Source organism: Mastigoproctus giganteus, chromosome 14, assembly GCF_048544385.1.
Source record: "Mastigoproctus giganteus isolate SK-2022 chromosome 14, ASM4854438v1, whole genome shotgun sequence".
NCBI classification, from domain to species: Eukaryota; Metazoa; Arthropoda; class Arachnida; order Uropygi; family Thelyphonidae; genus Mastigoproctus; species Mastigoproctus giganteus.
In genome coordinates this window covers 79,515,127-79,531,743 of record NC_143588.1, presented here as the reverse complement: position 1 = coordinate 79,531,743, position 16,617 = coordinate 79,515,127, and the positions used below count along the sequence as shown (strand labels likewise).

Sequence of the window (16,617 nt, the reverse complement as noted above, 5' to 3'; positions counted from 1 at the left end):
CATAACGGCACGTATGTGTCCAAAAGTATGGCTATTTACATATTTACAGCCTCTTACTAGGTGATATTATGTCGGTATTTTTATTTTTGTCTGGAGGGTATTTTTTGGTATCGGGTTGTAGTGCAGTCAGAAGACGAGCCTCATCTGAGCGCAATAAACTCGTTTAAAACATGGGGATAAAATAATTTATTGCTTTGGTATTTTTAGAGTATTTTCAATGAATGTATGTGGGTTGACATTAGGGTGATTTGTTCTTAGGTTAGCATGTATGGCTGTTTTTATATGATGCCTGCTGTAATAGGTGGATATTTTATTTATCATGAGTGTTTTTATGAGTTTTTGAATGGCTTTTTTTGTGCTATTTATATTGTTGCATATTTTTAACAACCTGTTTGTTTGATTTCTTATGGTGTTTCCTTGTATGTGTTTGGCTATATTGCTTTCCCAGTGGGTGAGCTTTATTGTAGTGAAGTTGCAGAGGTCTCTCTTATCATAGTGACATGTATACTATGTTTTGGTTGATAGTAATTTTGCTGTCTAAGTAGACGGCTTGCTGGTTATTATCCGGGTTTGTGCGTTCGATTGCCAGGTCTGTTGGGTAAATTTTTTGTGCTACTGTTTCAAAGTTGTCATGGTTTATCACTAGGACGTCATCTATATATCTGTAAAATGTAATATTATCTATGATTCTGCTTTCATAGTGGTGCAGGTAAAGGTTAGCTATGGAGCAAGAACTGCTAGAACCCATAGCTATCCCCCTGCTTTGTATGTATATTTTGTCTCCCATGAGTACATAGTTGCCTTTGATACTGAGTTTGATGAGGTCATTCCAATATTGTTTGTTGCATTTAATAATTTTGTGATTTTTTCGTAGTATTGCTAAAGTACTTTGATTAAGTTGTCATGAGATATGCTTGTGAATAGGTTTTTAAAATCATACGTGTATATACTTTTGATGTTATTGTTTTGGTTTTTGATATATTCCAAATATTTTTTGTTGTCGGTGATGATTCTGGAGTTCTTGATTTCCTTGGTTATGTCTTTTAATTTTTCTTCCATTATCTTACTAGAGTACTTTATGTAACTATTCTTGCCTGATGTAATAAATCTTTTTCCGGTAGGTACCTTGTAAAATTTAGGTATCCAATATATGTATGGGTATTGTATCCTGTCTATTTTTATTTTGAGCTTTTTATGCATAGCCAAGATTTTTTTGCTGATGCAGTTTGGATTAGTGTTTATATATTTGTATGTGTTATTGTGATTCAATTCCTCTTTGACTGTTTCTATGTAGAATTTTTTACAGATAATGCTGAAATTGTTGTTTGCCTTATCTGTGCTTGTGATCACAAAATTATTTTGCAATTCTTTTACTTTGCGGTTGAAGTTTCCAGGTTTATCTTGTTTATCAATATTTTTGCAGTGCTATGTTTACTCCGAAACCTGTTAGTATGTTTTCAGTGGTAGTGTTTATCCAGTTTTGAAAAGATTCTATTGTTTCGCTGTGTTTGTATGCAGCTTTAAATGTGAATTGTAGTAGATCTGTGTATATTGATTTTCGTATGTTTTTCAAACTGACTGGGGTGTTAGGTCTGAATTTAGTAATTTTTTTCATGGTCTCTCTTAGTGTGCTATCTTCAATAATGTTGAGGTTGCCTGTGATTATATGGGCTCACATCTGGTGACTATGGGCTTGGCACACTCAGGGTCCTGAGCTGGATATCATCAATCTTCTTTTTCTTGGCGATTCCCTTTTACTTCTGACCCTTGTTTTCTCTCTCTCTCTCTCTCTCTCTCTCAGGGTTAAAAATAAAAATTTTTTTGACTGGTACAGTATAAGCCTCAGGCTTCCTTGCACCATATGGCTAAATGATAATGATAATAATACGTATTAATGTAGTCTTTATATTTACTTTCCTGGCAGTGACAGGGTTGGTCTGCTTCATTCATATTGCTAATAGTGTTTTTTGTAGTTGCATATTGTTAATCCTATAGGCTTGGTGTAGCTGTTTCTAACTTTAATTTGGATGTTTTTAATTAGTAGGTAATCCTTATTTTTATTGATAATGTCACTGATTTTGATATAGTCGTATGATTTGTTTAGGAATTTGATTATGCAGTATTCTATTTTGGGTTTGTCATCAAAGTCTATGCCAATTCTGAATTTAAATAAGTCTTCTAGGGCATTGTTTAGGTGTTTGTTCTGTATTTTGTGCTTTTGGTAAATCTTATTTAATGCTTTTAGCTTGCTTAATCTAATAGCAAAAAGGGTATTGTGGATGTTTTTTATATTTATAAGTTCGGTGTCCCATTCTGTGATGATTTTTTCAAAGTCTTTGATGTTTTGTGGTTTTTTATAGTTGTTTTCGTTATGCTCTTGCAATATTTTACCGTTCTTAATCCCGTTAATACTCCAATTTTTATTGAGCTGAAAAAGAGTGTATGTGCATTGTTCGGGGCTATTGTATGTGAAGTTTCTGCCATTAAACCGATTGTTTAGTCCCTAAGGATATAAGGATTTATATAGTAGTATGAACATGTCTTCCATGATTTCTCTTTTGGCTTTATTAATGCCAAAGAAATTATGGAAGATATGTTCATACTACTATATAAATCCTTATACCCTTATGGACTAAACAATCAGTTTAACGGCAGAAACATTCCACAATAAGTTGAACATATAGATAATTATATATATATATATATATACATACATGCACACAGTAGGCTGACATCATATTGTGACTACTGTGAATGACAGCATTCACAGTAGGCTGAACAACTAGCTGGCTAAAAGAAAACTTCCTGCAATACAGTCTAAACTTATTCCCATGCAATTTGAATTCATGGTCCTAGCACTGGAATCATAAAATTTATAACATTGAAAATTTTGACCTTTATTAATTTTACTTTCTCCTCTCAGAGGCTTAAATAAACAACATACTTGAAATCTTTCCTCATATTATTATTATTAATATCCATGTGATGCAAGGAAGCCTGAGGCTTATGCTGCACCAGGAAAAAAAAAAGTTCCCGAGTAACCCTGAGAGAGAGAGAGAGAGAGAGAGAGAGAGAGAGAGAGAGTCAAAAGTAGAAGGGAATCACCAAGAAAGAGAATAATGATGATATCCAGCTCAGGACCCTAGGTGTGCCAAGCCCATACTCACCAGATATGGGTGCCCTTTGCCAGTCTTACCAAACGTGTTGTATAACTTTGTTTCCTTTTCAAGAGCTTGATACCTTTGTTCAGGTGCAGTTTCCATACTTTAATATAGTATTCCAAGTGCTGTCTTACAATTGCCTTATACAGTGGGACAATAATTTCCCTTTCTCCACAAGAAAATGTTGAACAAATCCTCGATAAGATACCACGCGCCTTCTTGCCACCTGTCTACACTGCTCAGAACTTCATGATACTGAACCATATGATAACTCCGAAATCCATTTCTTCTACTGTTTTTAAATCAACCCACTCCCCACCAAGTGGGTAAGTTATTTTGGGGTTGCTGTGCCTCAAATGTGGCCTCTTGTATTTTGCTGCGTTAAATGCACAGCTGCCACTTTCTTGTTCATCCCTGAAGTGAATATCTAAGCAATTCTGAAGAAGCACTGTTCATTAACTACTTTACAAATCTTGACACCATCTGCAAGTTCTGATAATCTCCCTATACCTTCATTGATGCCATTTAACAAAATCAAAAACAACAGTGGTGCCAGCACCAATCCTTTTGGAACCCCACTTCTTATATTAGCCTAATCTGAAAAATAACCATTAATCACAAAACTTTCTCCTTCCCCACAGCCATCCTACAATCCATATAAGTATTTCTGTCATTCCAGCATGTTCCAGCTTACACAGTAACTTCAAATTATTTTCTATACAATTTTATGAAAAAATGAAATTCATAGATTAAATGAAGTTTTAATGCAGTATTGTTAATGGTGTTGGTTGTGAGGAGACTGACTGATTTATTATGTGTGAGAGAGAGAGAGAGAGAGAGAGAGAGAGAGAGAGAGAGAGAGAGAGAGAGAGAGAGAGAGAGAGAGAGAGCTATATTTACTTTTCACTGCTAATCATAGAATAAGAAAAAAAATTCAATTTAATCAAAAATCTAGCGTGCCTGAAATATAATACACTACTTACATTAGCTAAATTTTTTTGTAAATCTCATGAGAGGAAGAGGGATAATTTGTGGCTCTATCTCTGGCTGTTAAAAAATTTTTATATATAAAAGTGTTTCTAAATTTTTACAAAAACAATTATGGCAATTATGAAAATATTTCATTTGCATCTTATAGTATTTCTGCCAATAAAAGAAAATTCAATGAGAGAATATCGAATTCTGGATGTGTTGTAGCATTTCTAAAACAATGTGGCACTTACTGAAAAATATCACTTATATTAGCAAATCGTTTTTTAAAAAATACTAAGAAAATGATAATGATATTTTACTTTTAGTCCAGGTAATATTTTCAGCTAATTAGAAAAACATTACATAAAATATTCAAACATGGACGAGTTATAAGCATTTAAATGCTTGTGGTTCAGGATATACCCCACTCACCTACTCATGGAACTTTTTTGAGATACGCTTCCTACTGGATTAACAGAATATGGAAGAGACAGTACAATCATTCAGTTTATATGAACTCATTATATTCCTTTCTTTACAACTAATTTTTAGCCAAGCAAAAATTAGCATAAGCTAATTTTTAGCCAAGGACCAGGGTATGTCTGCCAGGGGCAAAGGCTGATGACATTGTAGAGCGGATGTCATCTTTTAAGGGCACAAAAGATGATATAATTGTACACGTTGGCACTAATGATATCAAGAGTAGGAGACCGGCGGAATTACTTAACAAGTACAGGTCACTGTTGAAAAACAGCCGTGAATCAGGATTGAATTTGAAAGTGTCTGCAATTCTGCCCAGACACGGAGGGAGTATATGATGAGAGCCTTGTCGATCAATTCGGCCCTGAAAAGACTGTGCAAGGCTCAAGGGGTAGAATTTTTTTCAGCCTGGTCTGTACTTGTTAACAGGAGAGACTGCTTCTACAGGGATGGGATACACTTAAATAGAAAGGGTGCAAGAATATTTGCTGATGCTATCGAGGCAGTGTTAGGCTGGTCGGAAAACTGCTAGCTTGTGGGGATACAAGGACTAATAGATTAACAGTAGCCACTGGCAGAGGTGAAAGTGATTCTTGCACTGCTTCTATTGGAATGAGCAGCAGCCTGGAAAGCAAGATGCAGGATATTTCAGAGACTGCTGGGAGTCACTGCGGTACAAATAAACACATGGGTTGTGTTAGGGTAGCTAACAATAGGAACAGGTGCATGTATACTTGCGTGTACACCAATGCTAGGAGTTTGGTAAATAAATTTGATGAATTTGAGGTATTTCTAAAAACATCAAAGGCAGATATTGTTGGGATATCAGAGACGTGGTGTCACACAGATATAAAGAATGCAGGACTGGAATTTGGGGAGTACAATGTGTACAGAAAGGATAGACAGGATAGGAAGGGAGGAGGGGTTATGCTATTAGTTAAGAAACACACAAAATCTAAGGAAGTGAAGCCAGTCGACATTGCTGGACAGTGCAGCGTCGGTTCAGTTTGGTGTGACATAAGCATTGGGAGATCAAAATTGACAGTAGGAGTGTGCTATAGGACTAATGACTCTGATGAGTATAATAAGAAACTGTACAAGGAAATAGAGTGGGCCAGTAAATCAGAGAGTCTTATAATGGGGGATTTTAATTTCCCAGATATTGACTGGAATTTGTGGGTGGGTCACTCATACACTAGTAAGGCTTTTGTGGATTTATTGGATGATTGTTTTCTACATCAGCATGTTCGCGAGGCAACCAGAGGGAGTAATACTCTTGATCTGATTATCAGTAGTGATTCTTCATGCATCAAGAATCTGCAGATAAATGAACCACTAGGTGGCAGTGATCACAGTGTGCTGAAGTGGGATTTACTCAAAGAGGTAACTACCATTAGGGATAAAGGGAAGGGTTATTGCTTTCATAAAGGCAACTACAATGGTCTGAGACCGTATTTAAATTCTATACAGTGGGACCAACTGATTATGTTACCAACACCAAATTCAAAATGGGAAGCATTCAAAGAACTTATCTTGGAAGATACTAGGCTTTACATACCAACGAAGAAATACTGTTCAAGGTTTAGGCCTAAATGGATGTCAGATGAACTAATGAGACATGTGGCAGAGAATAAAAATGCATGGGATACATATAAATTAATAGGTGACATGGAAGCCTATGATAGATATAAGCTGGTCTGTAACCAAGTCACAAAGGAGATTAGGAAGGCAAAGGCAGATTATGAAAAATCCTTGGCAAAGGATGCAAAGAAAAACAGAAAAGAGTTCTTTACCTATGTAAACTCTAGAAGGAAAGGGATGAATCAGATTGGTCCACTGGATATTGATGATTCAACAGTTGAGGATCCTGCTCAGGTGGCTAAACAAACTAAACGGGTATTTTGCGCATCTACATTCAAACACAAGGAAGAAGAATGCCAGAGGTGAAGTAAACTCTGGCAGTGAGCTAGATGGTTTTGTAATAACTGAGAGGAAAGTGGAGGAGAAATTGTTGAGGATAAACATAAAAAAAGGCACCCGGGTGGAGGGGCTCTATCCAGTTATATTAAAGGAGGCAGCAAAGAAAGTAAGCAAATCCTTAGCCATAATTATGAGAGCTTCTTTGGACTCAGGGGAGGTACCCATAGACTGGAGTTGTGCAAATGTGACCCCAATTCACAAAGGAGGATCAAAGGCTGACACAAGTAATTATAGACCTGTGAGTTTAACTTCTGTTCCAGGAAAATTAATGGAGGCACTTGTTAACGAAGCACTGCAGGATCATCTAGGCAAGACTTCAGTTATAGCTCGGACACAGCATTGTTTTGTTAAGGGAAAGTCTTGTCTGACCAACTTGATTGGATACATGATGCAGTCACAAAAGAAATGGATGCAGGAATAACTTTGATATTATATATTCGGATCTTAGAAAGGCTTTTGATACTGTTGCACATGGAAGACTGCTGCACAAATTGGAACAGTGTGGCATTGGATGCAAATTGCTGCTATAGATAAAGGGATGGTTAAGGGGGAGAAGACAGAGTGGTAATGAATGGACACTGCTCATCGTGGACTAATGTGATTAGTGGAGTCCCTCGGGGTTCAGTGTTGGGTCCATTGTTTTTTTTGTATTTATAAATGATATTGATGATGGTATATCAAACTTAATGTCCAAGTTTGCAGATGATACAAATGTTGGCAGGGTTGTTAAGGATACTACTGACACTATGCTGCTGCAACAGGATCTGGAAAAGTTGAGCAGATGGGCTGAGAGGTGGCAAATGAAGTTTAACATTGACAAATGTAAAGTACTACATATGGGAAACAGTAACCCCAGAGCAACGTATGAACTCTGTGGTACTACACTGACAGTAGTAGAGAACAAAAAGAACCTGAGGATAATTGTGCAGGCAGATATGAAGTTTTCTGAGCAGTGCAGACAGTCTGCAAGAGTAGCTCATGATGTCTTGTCAATGATATACAGGAATTTTTCTAGCAGGGATAAGGTGGTGATTATTCCCTTGTATAAGGCAATGGTCAGGCCACATCTTGAGTACTGTATGCAGGTCTGGAGGACTCATTGCAAGGATGATGTAGAGCTGCTGGAATGAGTACAGAGAAGGGCAACAAGGTTAGTGAATGGAACAAAGGGTTGCTCTTACGAAGAAAGGCTTAAGTTTTGCAAATTACAGTGTCTAGAGACTAGGCACCAGCGAGATGATCTGATAGAGGTGTATAAAGCCTTGAATGGTTTGAGTATGCTCAATGCCGATGGGATTCTTCCTCTTGCTCAGAACAATCACCTGGAGGGCAATTATTCTGAGCAAGAGGAAGAATCTCAGAATGTTCCACCTGAGAGGGCATAATTCAAATTGAGGAAAGACAGATGTAGGACGTGCGGAAATTTGTCTTTAACCAGCGGGTAGTTGGTTGGTGGAACAGACTTCCATCCCTTGTTGTGGAAGTTGATAGCCTAAATAAATTTAAGGATCAGCTGGACAGGTATTTCAAACGAACGGAGGGGTGAAATGGGAATGGGTTTTTTTTTTCTTTTTTTTTGGCTGATGCTGCATAAGCTTGCTTTCTTGCATCATATGCCTCTACTAATGCTAATGTCTGGAGATAAATCCTATTACCCAGTAGTTATGTTAAAATCAGAAAGGTGATTGCTTTTTAAGTTAAAAATGACAATTCTGTATAGTAAAACAGATGAAATCATACATCAAAGTGAATGACTGATAGGTTCAATGTCAGTGAGCAGATATTGTAAAAACAGATTGCCAAAGTATTTCTCACATACTCTTAGGTCAATTCAGCCAGAAAATTTGCATATCAGTATTTCATAATTTGTGATGCATATCCCACTTTCAGTTGGGGTTGAAGTACCTATTTAATTTATGGGGTGCATAAAATGTGAACATTTTACAAATGCAAACTAATAAGATTTAGTAAAATTAATAATGCAGATCATCCCACCAACCAAATCCATAATTTCATAAAAAAACATGCAAATACTGAATTTATAAGAATGAGTTCATTTGCAATGAACCAAACTTTATATTTCAAAATTACTTACCAGTTCAGATTATTACAATCATTTGTGTTAATTGAGATGATACGGAAACCTGGATTAACTAGAACAGAGAAGTATGCACCTCTGCAAGTAAAGGTAAAAATTTATATAATATCTACAAGTACATAAATTCTATTTATAACACTCCTGCTTAGAGCACACTTTGATAAGAAGAGCCAGAAGAAAAGAAGAGCATTTTTAATGTTTTTTTTTTCTAGCCCCATTGTCAATGTTATGAAGTGGCATGCAATTTTTGAAGCCTATAGTACTTCTGTTGAAAATGAATTTCTACTTATACTCCCCCCCCCTAAGGTCCCAAGATGGAATAAAACCTGGATTAACTCTCCTTCCTCCCAATTTTTAGTTTTGGAAATGGATGATAAAGATTAGATTCTGGAATCGCTTATAGTAGTTCATTTACTTCATAGAAATCGTTTCTGGTGTAGGTAATATTTATTTCAAATTTAACTTTAAGGCTTGAAGGAAGACAGACTGCTCTTTACAACTCAGTGCCCATAATTCATTTATAACACTTTCTTAGTAACCACAAAAGTACTATAACAGGAATTTACTGTACATATAACAGTAATTAAAAGAAAAAAAAAATTAATGACTAAATGACATATAAACAAGTGGATTTTTTCTGTGACAAAAAAAAAAAAAAAAAATACCTTGTAATTTTACCACCATCAAAACGATTAACCATCCAGCTCTGGTTTGAAATGTAACCAACTCTACTTCAGACGCATTAGAAAATAATGATATTCTAGTGATCTACTCTCTCCTACCAATGAAAATATAACTCTGCCATTCATTTTAATGGTTAGTACTCCTCACCACTCTGGTTAATCTTCAAACTTTTTGTATAAGTAGTGGCAAATGATGCAAGAAAGCAAACTGATACAGTATCAGCCAGACTTTCCATTTCAGCTGTCCATCCCATCCAATAGTTTATTTATAGTTCTTCCTTGAATTTATTTAAGCTATCCACTTCCACAACAACAACAACCCATTGGCTAAAGGCAAAACTTCCACATATCTATCCTGCAACCACTCAATTTGAATTTATGCTCCCTCATGTGTGTAGTCTGAGCAAGAGGAAGAATCCCATCAGCATTGAGCTTGCTCAATCCATTCAAAGACTTAAACACCTCAATCAGATCACCTTGCAAGGTGCCTAGTCTCCAGATGCCCCAATTTGCAGAACTGAAGCCTTTCATGGTAAGAGCACACCCCCCCTTTGTCTATTCATTGACCGGCTCTGTACTAGTCTCATTTACCGGCTCTGTACCTATTCGAGGAGCTCTACATCCTTTTTAAAATGAGGTCTTCAGACCCATAAGCAGTACTCAAGATGTGGCCTGGCTATTGCCTTATAACAATGAGATAATCATCTTGTTATCCCTGCTAGAAAAAATTCCTGTATATCATTGAGAGAATGTCATATCTGACTGTGCCCATGAGCTGTGCTGGCAGCCTGTTTGCACCGTTCAGAGAATGTCATATCTGACTGTGCCCATGAGCTGTGCTGGCAGCCTGTTTGCACCGTTCAGAGAATGTCATATCTGACTGTGCAATTTTCCCCAGGTCATTAGTACCACAAAGTTTGTAAGTCAATCTGGGATTACTGCTACCAATATGTGGTACTCCCTAAAAGCGTTTTTCCTAAAAGCATTTTTTTGAATGTGTAACCTACAGACCCAAATACAACATTTCGGTGTGATCTCACCATCATCTAATACAGAGGAATAATGACATTGTTTCCCCCATTGGCAAAAGTTTTATAAATCATTGATTGGCTGCCATGTGCCTTTCTGCCACTATTTACACATAGCAAACTTTATGTTTGCTTGCACTGTAACTCCTAACTCTTTTCCCCTCAAACTGCCTTTAAATGCTCTTATTAAGTTGCTTCAGGGTTTTCTATTCCCACTGACAAATGGAAGACTGCAAACTTTTGAGCAGCATATATTGTGCATATATTTTGTGGCATATGTCCAATGGCAAATTTTGCATATTTAAAAAATAATAAAAAAGGAGTATATAGCATAACACAATACTTTTTAATACACTTTTAAACCAGTAAACAAACTAAATGCAGGGATGAATTTACTATTTTTGGGTCCCTAAATGGGAATAAATACCTTTATGTGGCTCATTTTGTGTAAAAATATAATTATATTTACTAGTTACAAGAAAAACTCTACACCACAATTCACTTGTAAAAAAACATAACTGAAGTTGTTTTAATGAATTAATTGACAATGAAATGCACTACGAGCAAATTTCTCAATGCCAAGAGTGTTAGCCTGCATTATAAACAGTAACTGATTCAAAAATCATTCTCCCAATAGCTGGTAAATATATAAAACAAAGGAAAAGTATATATAATATAAAATTATAAAAAAATTTTTAAAAATTTAAATAAGCATAAAAACAAAAGCATTTCATCGTTTTTTTTTTTTTTTTTACCATAGACTTTATTATGGCAAAACTCTTATTCAACTTACATTTTCTAAATATATTCCAAGTCTAAGGAAACCACTCAATAATTACAGATGCGTATGGTAGATATAAATAAACTAGTCTGTAATCAAATAACAAATCAGATTAGGCAAGTTAAGTCAGCTCACAAGAAGTCTCTGGCAAAGAGCAGCAAAGACGTCTTTATTTATATTAACAGCAGAAGGAAGGGGCAGAATCATGTTGGTGTCAATGGTTTAACTGATGATGATCCTGCTCGGGTTTCTGACAAACAAAATAGGTATTTTGAATTTACATTCACACATGAGGAATTCATTAGTGAAGTGGATGCCAGAAATTTATCAAACTCTAACAGGGAGCTAAATAATTTTTTGATAAATGAGAGAAAATTGGAAGAGAAATTGTTGAAGCTAAACATAAAAAGGTTTATACATTAAGGGAGACAGCAAAGTAGGTAAGCAAACTCTTAGCCATAACTATGAGAGGATCTTCGGATTCAGGGATTCTCCATGAATTGGAAATGTGCAAACATATCCCCAATATACAAAGGAAGCTCACAAGCTGATGACATTACCATCAGCAAATTCTAAATGGGAAACAATCAAGAAATTAACCATAGAAGCTACTAGGCCTTTCATACCAATTAAAAAATTACTATCCAAGCCACAGACCTAAATGGATATCAGATGATATAAACCAATGATCTTCTTATGTCCTCTCTGAGTCTCTTTCTATAGACTTTGCATAACTCAGTATACTCAATTTTGTCCTTGTCAGTATTTATCTTGCTCTTCATTTGTCGTCTTTGGTTCACCATGACAAGTGTTTCTTAACAAATTTTTTCTTCTTTGGATTTATTTTTACCTATAGGTTTTTCAGTCATTATCATTTTCAGAAAATTGTTGTATTCCTCATCGATATCTTGGTCCTGAAAGGTCTTCAGAAGCTCAAACTTGTTCTTATGTTCTAGTATATACTGCTTTTTCTCCTCTTCTGTTATCTCAGAAACTTTTATATTATTTATTAGAGTCAGTCTTTTCCTTTCTTTTCTTACATCTATATCAAGTGTGCATCTTACCATTCTGTGATCACTTCCAACATTTACCTTGCTCAGGACAGTAACAAATTTCTGAACGAGAGTAGGAACGTGTGGGCGAAATTTTTACAGCTCCAGCTAATACAGATGTTTTTCTTAAATTTTTGCTGTTTTATTGACTTAAATTGCCATATTAATTTATTTTCTAGAAGTAGCTTTATATTCCTAGTTACGATACTTAGTTTAATTTGAACTTAGATAGAATTTTGTAGGTTATTACTTAGTATCGGTAAGGATATCCAATCCACGTGTTAGACTAGATTTTGCATCTCTGATGAAAGCTAAGTTTTTAATTATATTTAGCCGTTTTATTGACTTAATTGTTATATTAAATTATTTTCTATAAGTAGCTTATAGACCTAGTCTAGACCTAGGAACGAATGGAGGGGGTGATTAATTTATTTTCTAGAAGTAGCTTTATATTCCTAGTTACGATACTTAGTTTAATTTGAACTTGGATAGAATTTTGTAGGTTATTACTTAGTATCAGTAAGGATATCCAATCCACGTGTTAGACTAGATTTTGCATCTCTGATGAAAGCTAAGATTTTAATTATATTTAGCCGTTTTATTGACTTAATTGTTATATTAAATTATTTTCTATAAGTAGCTTATATAGACCTAGTCTAGACCTAGGAACGAATGGAGGGATGAAATGGGAGCATTTTTTTTTTTTGGCTGATGCTGCATAAGCTTGATTTCTTGCATCATATGCCTCTACTAATGCTAATCAAGTTATTAGTGGAGTCCCTCAGGGTTCAGTATTGGGTCCATTATTGTTTTCTGTATTTATAAATGATATTGATGATGGTATATCAAGCTTAATGTCCAAGTTTGCAGACGATACGAAGGTTGGCAGGGTTGTCAAGGACACTACTGACACTATGCTACTGCAACAGGATCTGGAAAGGTTGAGCAGATGGGCTGAGAGGTGGCAAATGAAGTTTAACATTGACAAATGTAAAGTACTACATATGGGAAACAGCAACCCCAGAGCAACGTATCAACTCTGTGGTACTACACTGACAGTGGTAGAGAATGAAAGGGACCTGGGGGTGGTTGTGCAGGCAGATATGAAGTTTTCTGACCAGTGCAGACAGGCTGCAAGAGTAGCTCATGGTGTATTGTCGATGATATATAGGAATTTTTCTAGCAGGGATAAGGAGGTGATTATTCCCTTGTATAAGGCAATAGTCAGGCCACACCTAGAGTACTGTATACAGGTCTGGAGGCCTCATTTCAAAAAGGATGTAGAGATGCTGGAACGAGTACAGAGAAGGGCAACAAAATTGGTGAATGGAACAAAGGGGTGCTCTTACAAAGAAAGGCTTAAGTTTTGCAAATTACAGTGTCTGGAGACTAGGCACCAGCAAGGTGATCTGATAGAGGTGTATAAGGCCTTGAGTGGTTTGAGCATGCTCAATGCTGATGGGATTCTTCCTCTTGCTCAGAATAATCACCTGAGAGGGCATAAATTCAAATTGAGGAAAGACAGATGTAGGATAGACATGAGGAAATTTGCCTTTAGCCAGTGGATGGTTGGTTGGTGGAACAAACTTCCATCCCTTGTCGTGGAAGTTGATAGCCTAAATAAGTTTAAGGCTCAGCTGGACAGGTATTTTGAACGAACAGAGGGGTGAAGTGAAAGTGGTTATTTTTTATTTGTTTATTTATTTATTTTTTAATTTATTTTTTATTTTTTTTTTGGCTGATGCTGCATAAGCTTGCTTTCTTGCATCAAATGCCTCTACTAATGCTAATGCTAAGTTCCTTGGTTTATTTTGAATTTAGATAGTGATTTTGAAAGCTGATTAATACTTAGTGTCCATAGATTTACCATTCGTATTGTGCCGCCATTGTTATACAATACAACATATATCCTGAATTAGACAGCATAAGGTTTAATGTAAAAAACTAGAAAATGAAACACGTAGCACTGTATTAGAAATCTGTTAGCTTAGTATAGTATAGTATTATCAATTAATTAGTAAAACTTATTAAATTTCATTGTCAATTAAATTATATTTTTTTAATTAAATACATATAACAACCTAGATTTTACAAACGTAACATTATAAATTAATACATATAACTTGAAAGGAAATACAAAAATCATATAACATAACTCGGAGATAATACTCGATAATATATATGTATATAGTGTTATAACTGCATTGGGATATAAGTTTAGGGTTATATTTTTGTATTAAAATTGAAATTTGATTTGAAATTGAATCGAAATCATGACTCAGACCAGAGCAGCAAAGCAAAAGGCTCAAGCTAATGGGAGTGTGGTGGCTCTGGGAAGAACTGAGGGCAGGGGGCAGTTTTCCTCTGAATCACAGCCTTTTAAAATGTACTGCTTGTTTGATGCTTGTCGAGCAATCAGAAATGGGACATGATATTGCTAAGGGGGAGTGTCTTTGTGTGTGCGCGATGTAAGGAGTGTAAGAAAATCAGGCAACAACTCAGCGTTGTTATGGGCCTATATGAGAGCTTGAAGGACAGAGTGGATGCCCTCAAAGGATCTAAATTGATGGGCCCATCAAGCTCTCAGCCGCCCACATCAACCAGAGCTTGCACTTGATCATCATGCAACACATGGTATGTAAAAAGGATAGGTGGAACAGGACCAGGGTATGTCTGCCAGGGGCAAAGGTTCATGACGTTATAGAGCGGATATCATCTTTTAAGGGCACAAAAGGTGATATTGTTGTAAACGTTGGCACTAATGATATTAAGAGTAGGAGACCAGCGGAATTACTTAACAAGTACAGGTCACTGTTGAAAAACAGCCGTGAATTAGGGTTGAATTTGAAAGTGTCTGCAATTCTGCCCAGACACGATAGGAGGGAATATATGATGAGAGACTTGTTGATCAATTCGGCCCTAGAAAGATTGTGCAAGGCTTAAGGGGTAGAATTTTTTCAGACTGGTCTGTACTTGTTAACAGAAGGGACTGCTTCTACAGGGAGGAGATACACTTAAATAGAAAGGGTGCAAGAATATTTGCTGATGCTATCGAGGCAGTGTTAGGTAGGTCAGAAAACTGCTAGCTTGGGAGGGAATACAAGGACTAATAGATTAACAGCAGCCACTGGCAGAGGTGAAAGTAATTCTTGCACTGCTTCTATATGAATGAGCAGCAGCCTGGAAAACAAGATGCAGGGTACTTCAGAGACTGCTGGGAGTCATTGCGGTACAAGTAAACACATGGGTTGTGTTAGGGTAGCTAACAATAGGAACAGTGCATGTATACTTGTGTGTACACCAATGCTAGGATTTCGGTAAATAAATTTGATGAATTTCAGGTATTGCTCAAAACATCAAAGGCAGATATTGTTGGTATATCAGAGACGTGGTGTCACACAGATATAAGGAATGCAGAACTGGAATTTGGGGAATACAATGTGTACAGAAAGGATAGACAGGATAGGAAGGGAGGAGATTTTATGCTATTAGTTAAGAAACACATAAAATCTAAGGAAGTGAAGCCAGTCGACATTGCTGGACAGTGCAGTGTCGGTTCAGTTTGGTGTGACATAAGCATTGGGAGATTAAAATTGACAGTAGGAGTGTGCTATAGGACTAATGACTCTGATGAGTATAATAAGAAACTGTACACAGAAATAGAGTGGGCCAGTAAATCAGAGAGTCTTATAACAGAGGATTTTAATTTCCCAGATATTGACTGGAATTTGTGGGTTGGTCACTCACACACTAGCAAGGCTTTTGCTGGACATTTCATGATACTTCTCAGTGAACGTCTATAATGCTGTCCTTACGATACCATCAGCCTCAGGTACCAAACGTACAATATACATTTTTAGCACATTTTTTATATGGAGCACATTCTTTTTATCAAAAGGGACCAATGGACATGTTGCAATTTTGCTGGATGCATGGAGTACATACAGAAAGTTTGAGGCTGATGGTATCGCAAGGACAGCTTTACAGGAGTTCATTGAAAAAGTGGGACAGCATATTGTTGATGGTCAATATCTTGGCATTCTAACACCAACACGTTGTTTTCTAAGACTTTCATATTATTCCCATTGTGCCTATCCAATTCCTCCTCAAATTTTGCCAAACTCTCTACCTCCACTACCCTTGAAAGCAACTTATTGTGACATCCATAACAACACACTGCCAGAAGGTAAACTTTGTGAGGCCTAGAGTAGTATTGTGCCCTAAGATTTTACAGTTGTGCCCTCTTGTCCTTGTCTCATTCACCAATGAGAATATCTACCTTACTCACTTTACTAATTCCCCTCAGGGCCTTGTACACATCAATGAAACTCCCCCTTCCCTAAAGTGTCTAGTTGCCAAGCTCTACAGACCACTTCTTCTGA

General features: G+C 36.4%; 1 protein-coding gene across 1 annotated transcript in view; it reads right to left on the bottom strand.

Moving 5' to 3' along the window:
• The window catches only part of LOC150075281 (sphingomyelin phosphodiesterase-like), a 127,938-nt gene that overhangs the window by 51,492 nt on the left and 59,829 nt on the right, over positions 1-16,617 (bottom strand). Inside the window, exon 8 of the mRNA XM_090388430.1 lies at positions 8,689-8,769. Coding sequence (XP_090244556.1) covers positions 8,689-8,769 — 81 coding nt within the window. The remainder of the gene's footprint in view (positions 1-8,688; positions 8,770-16,617) is intronic.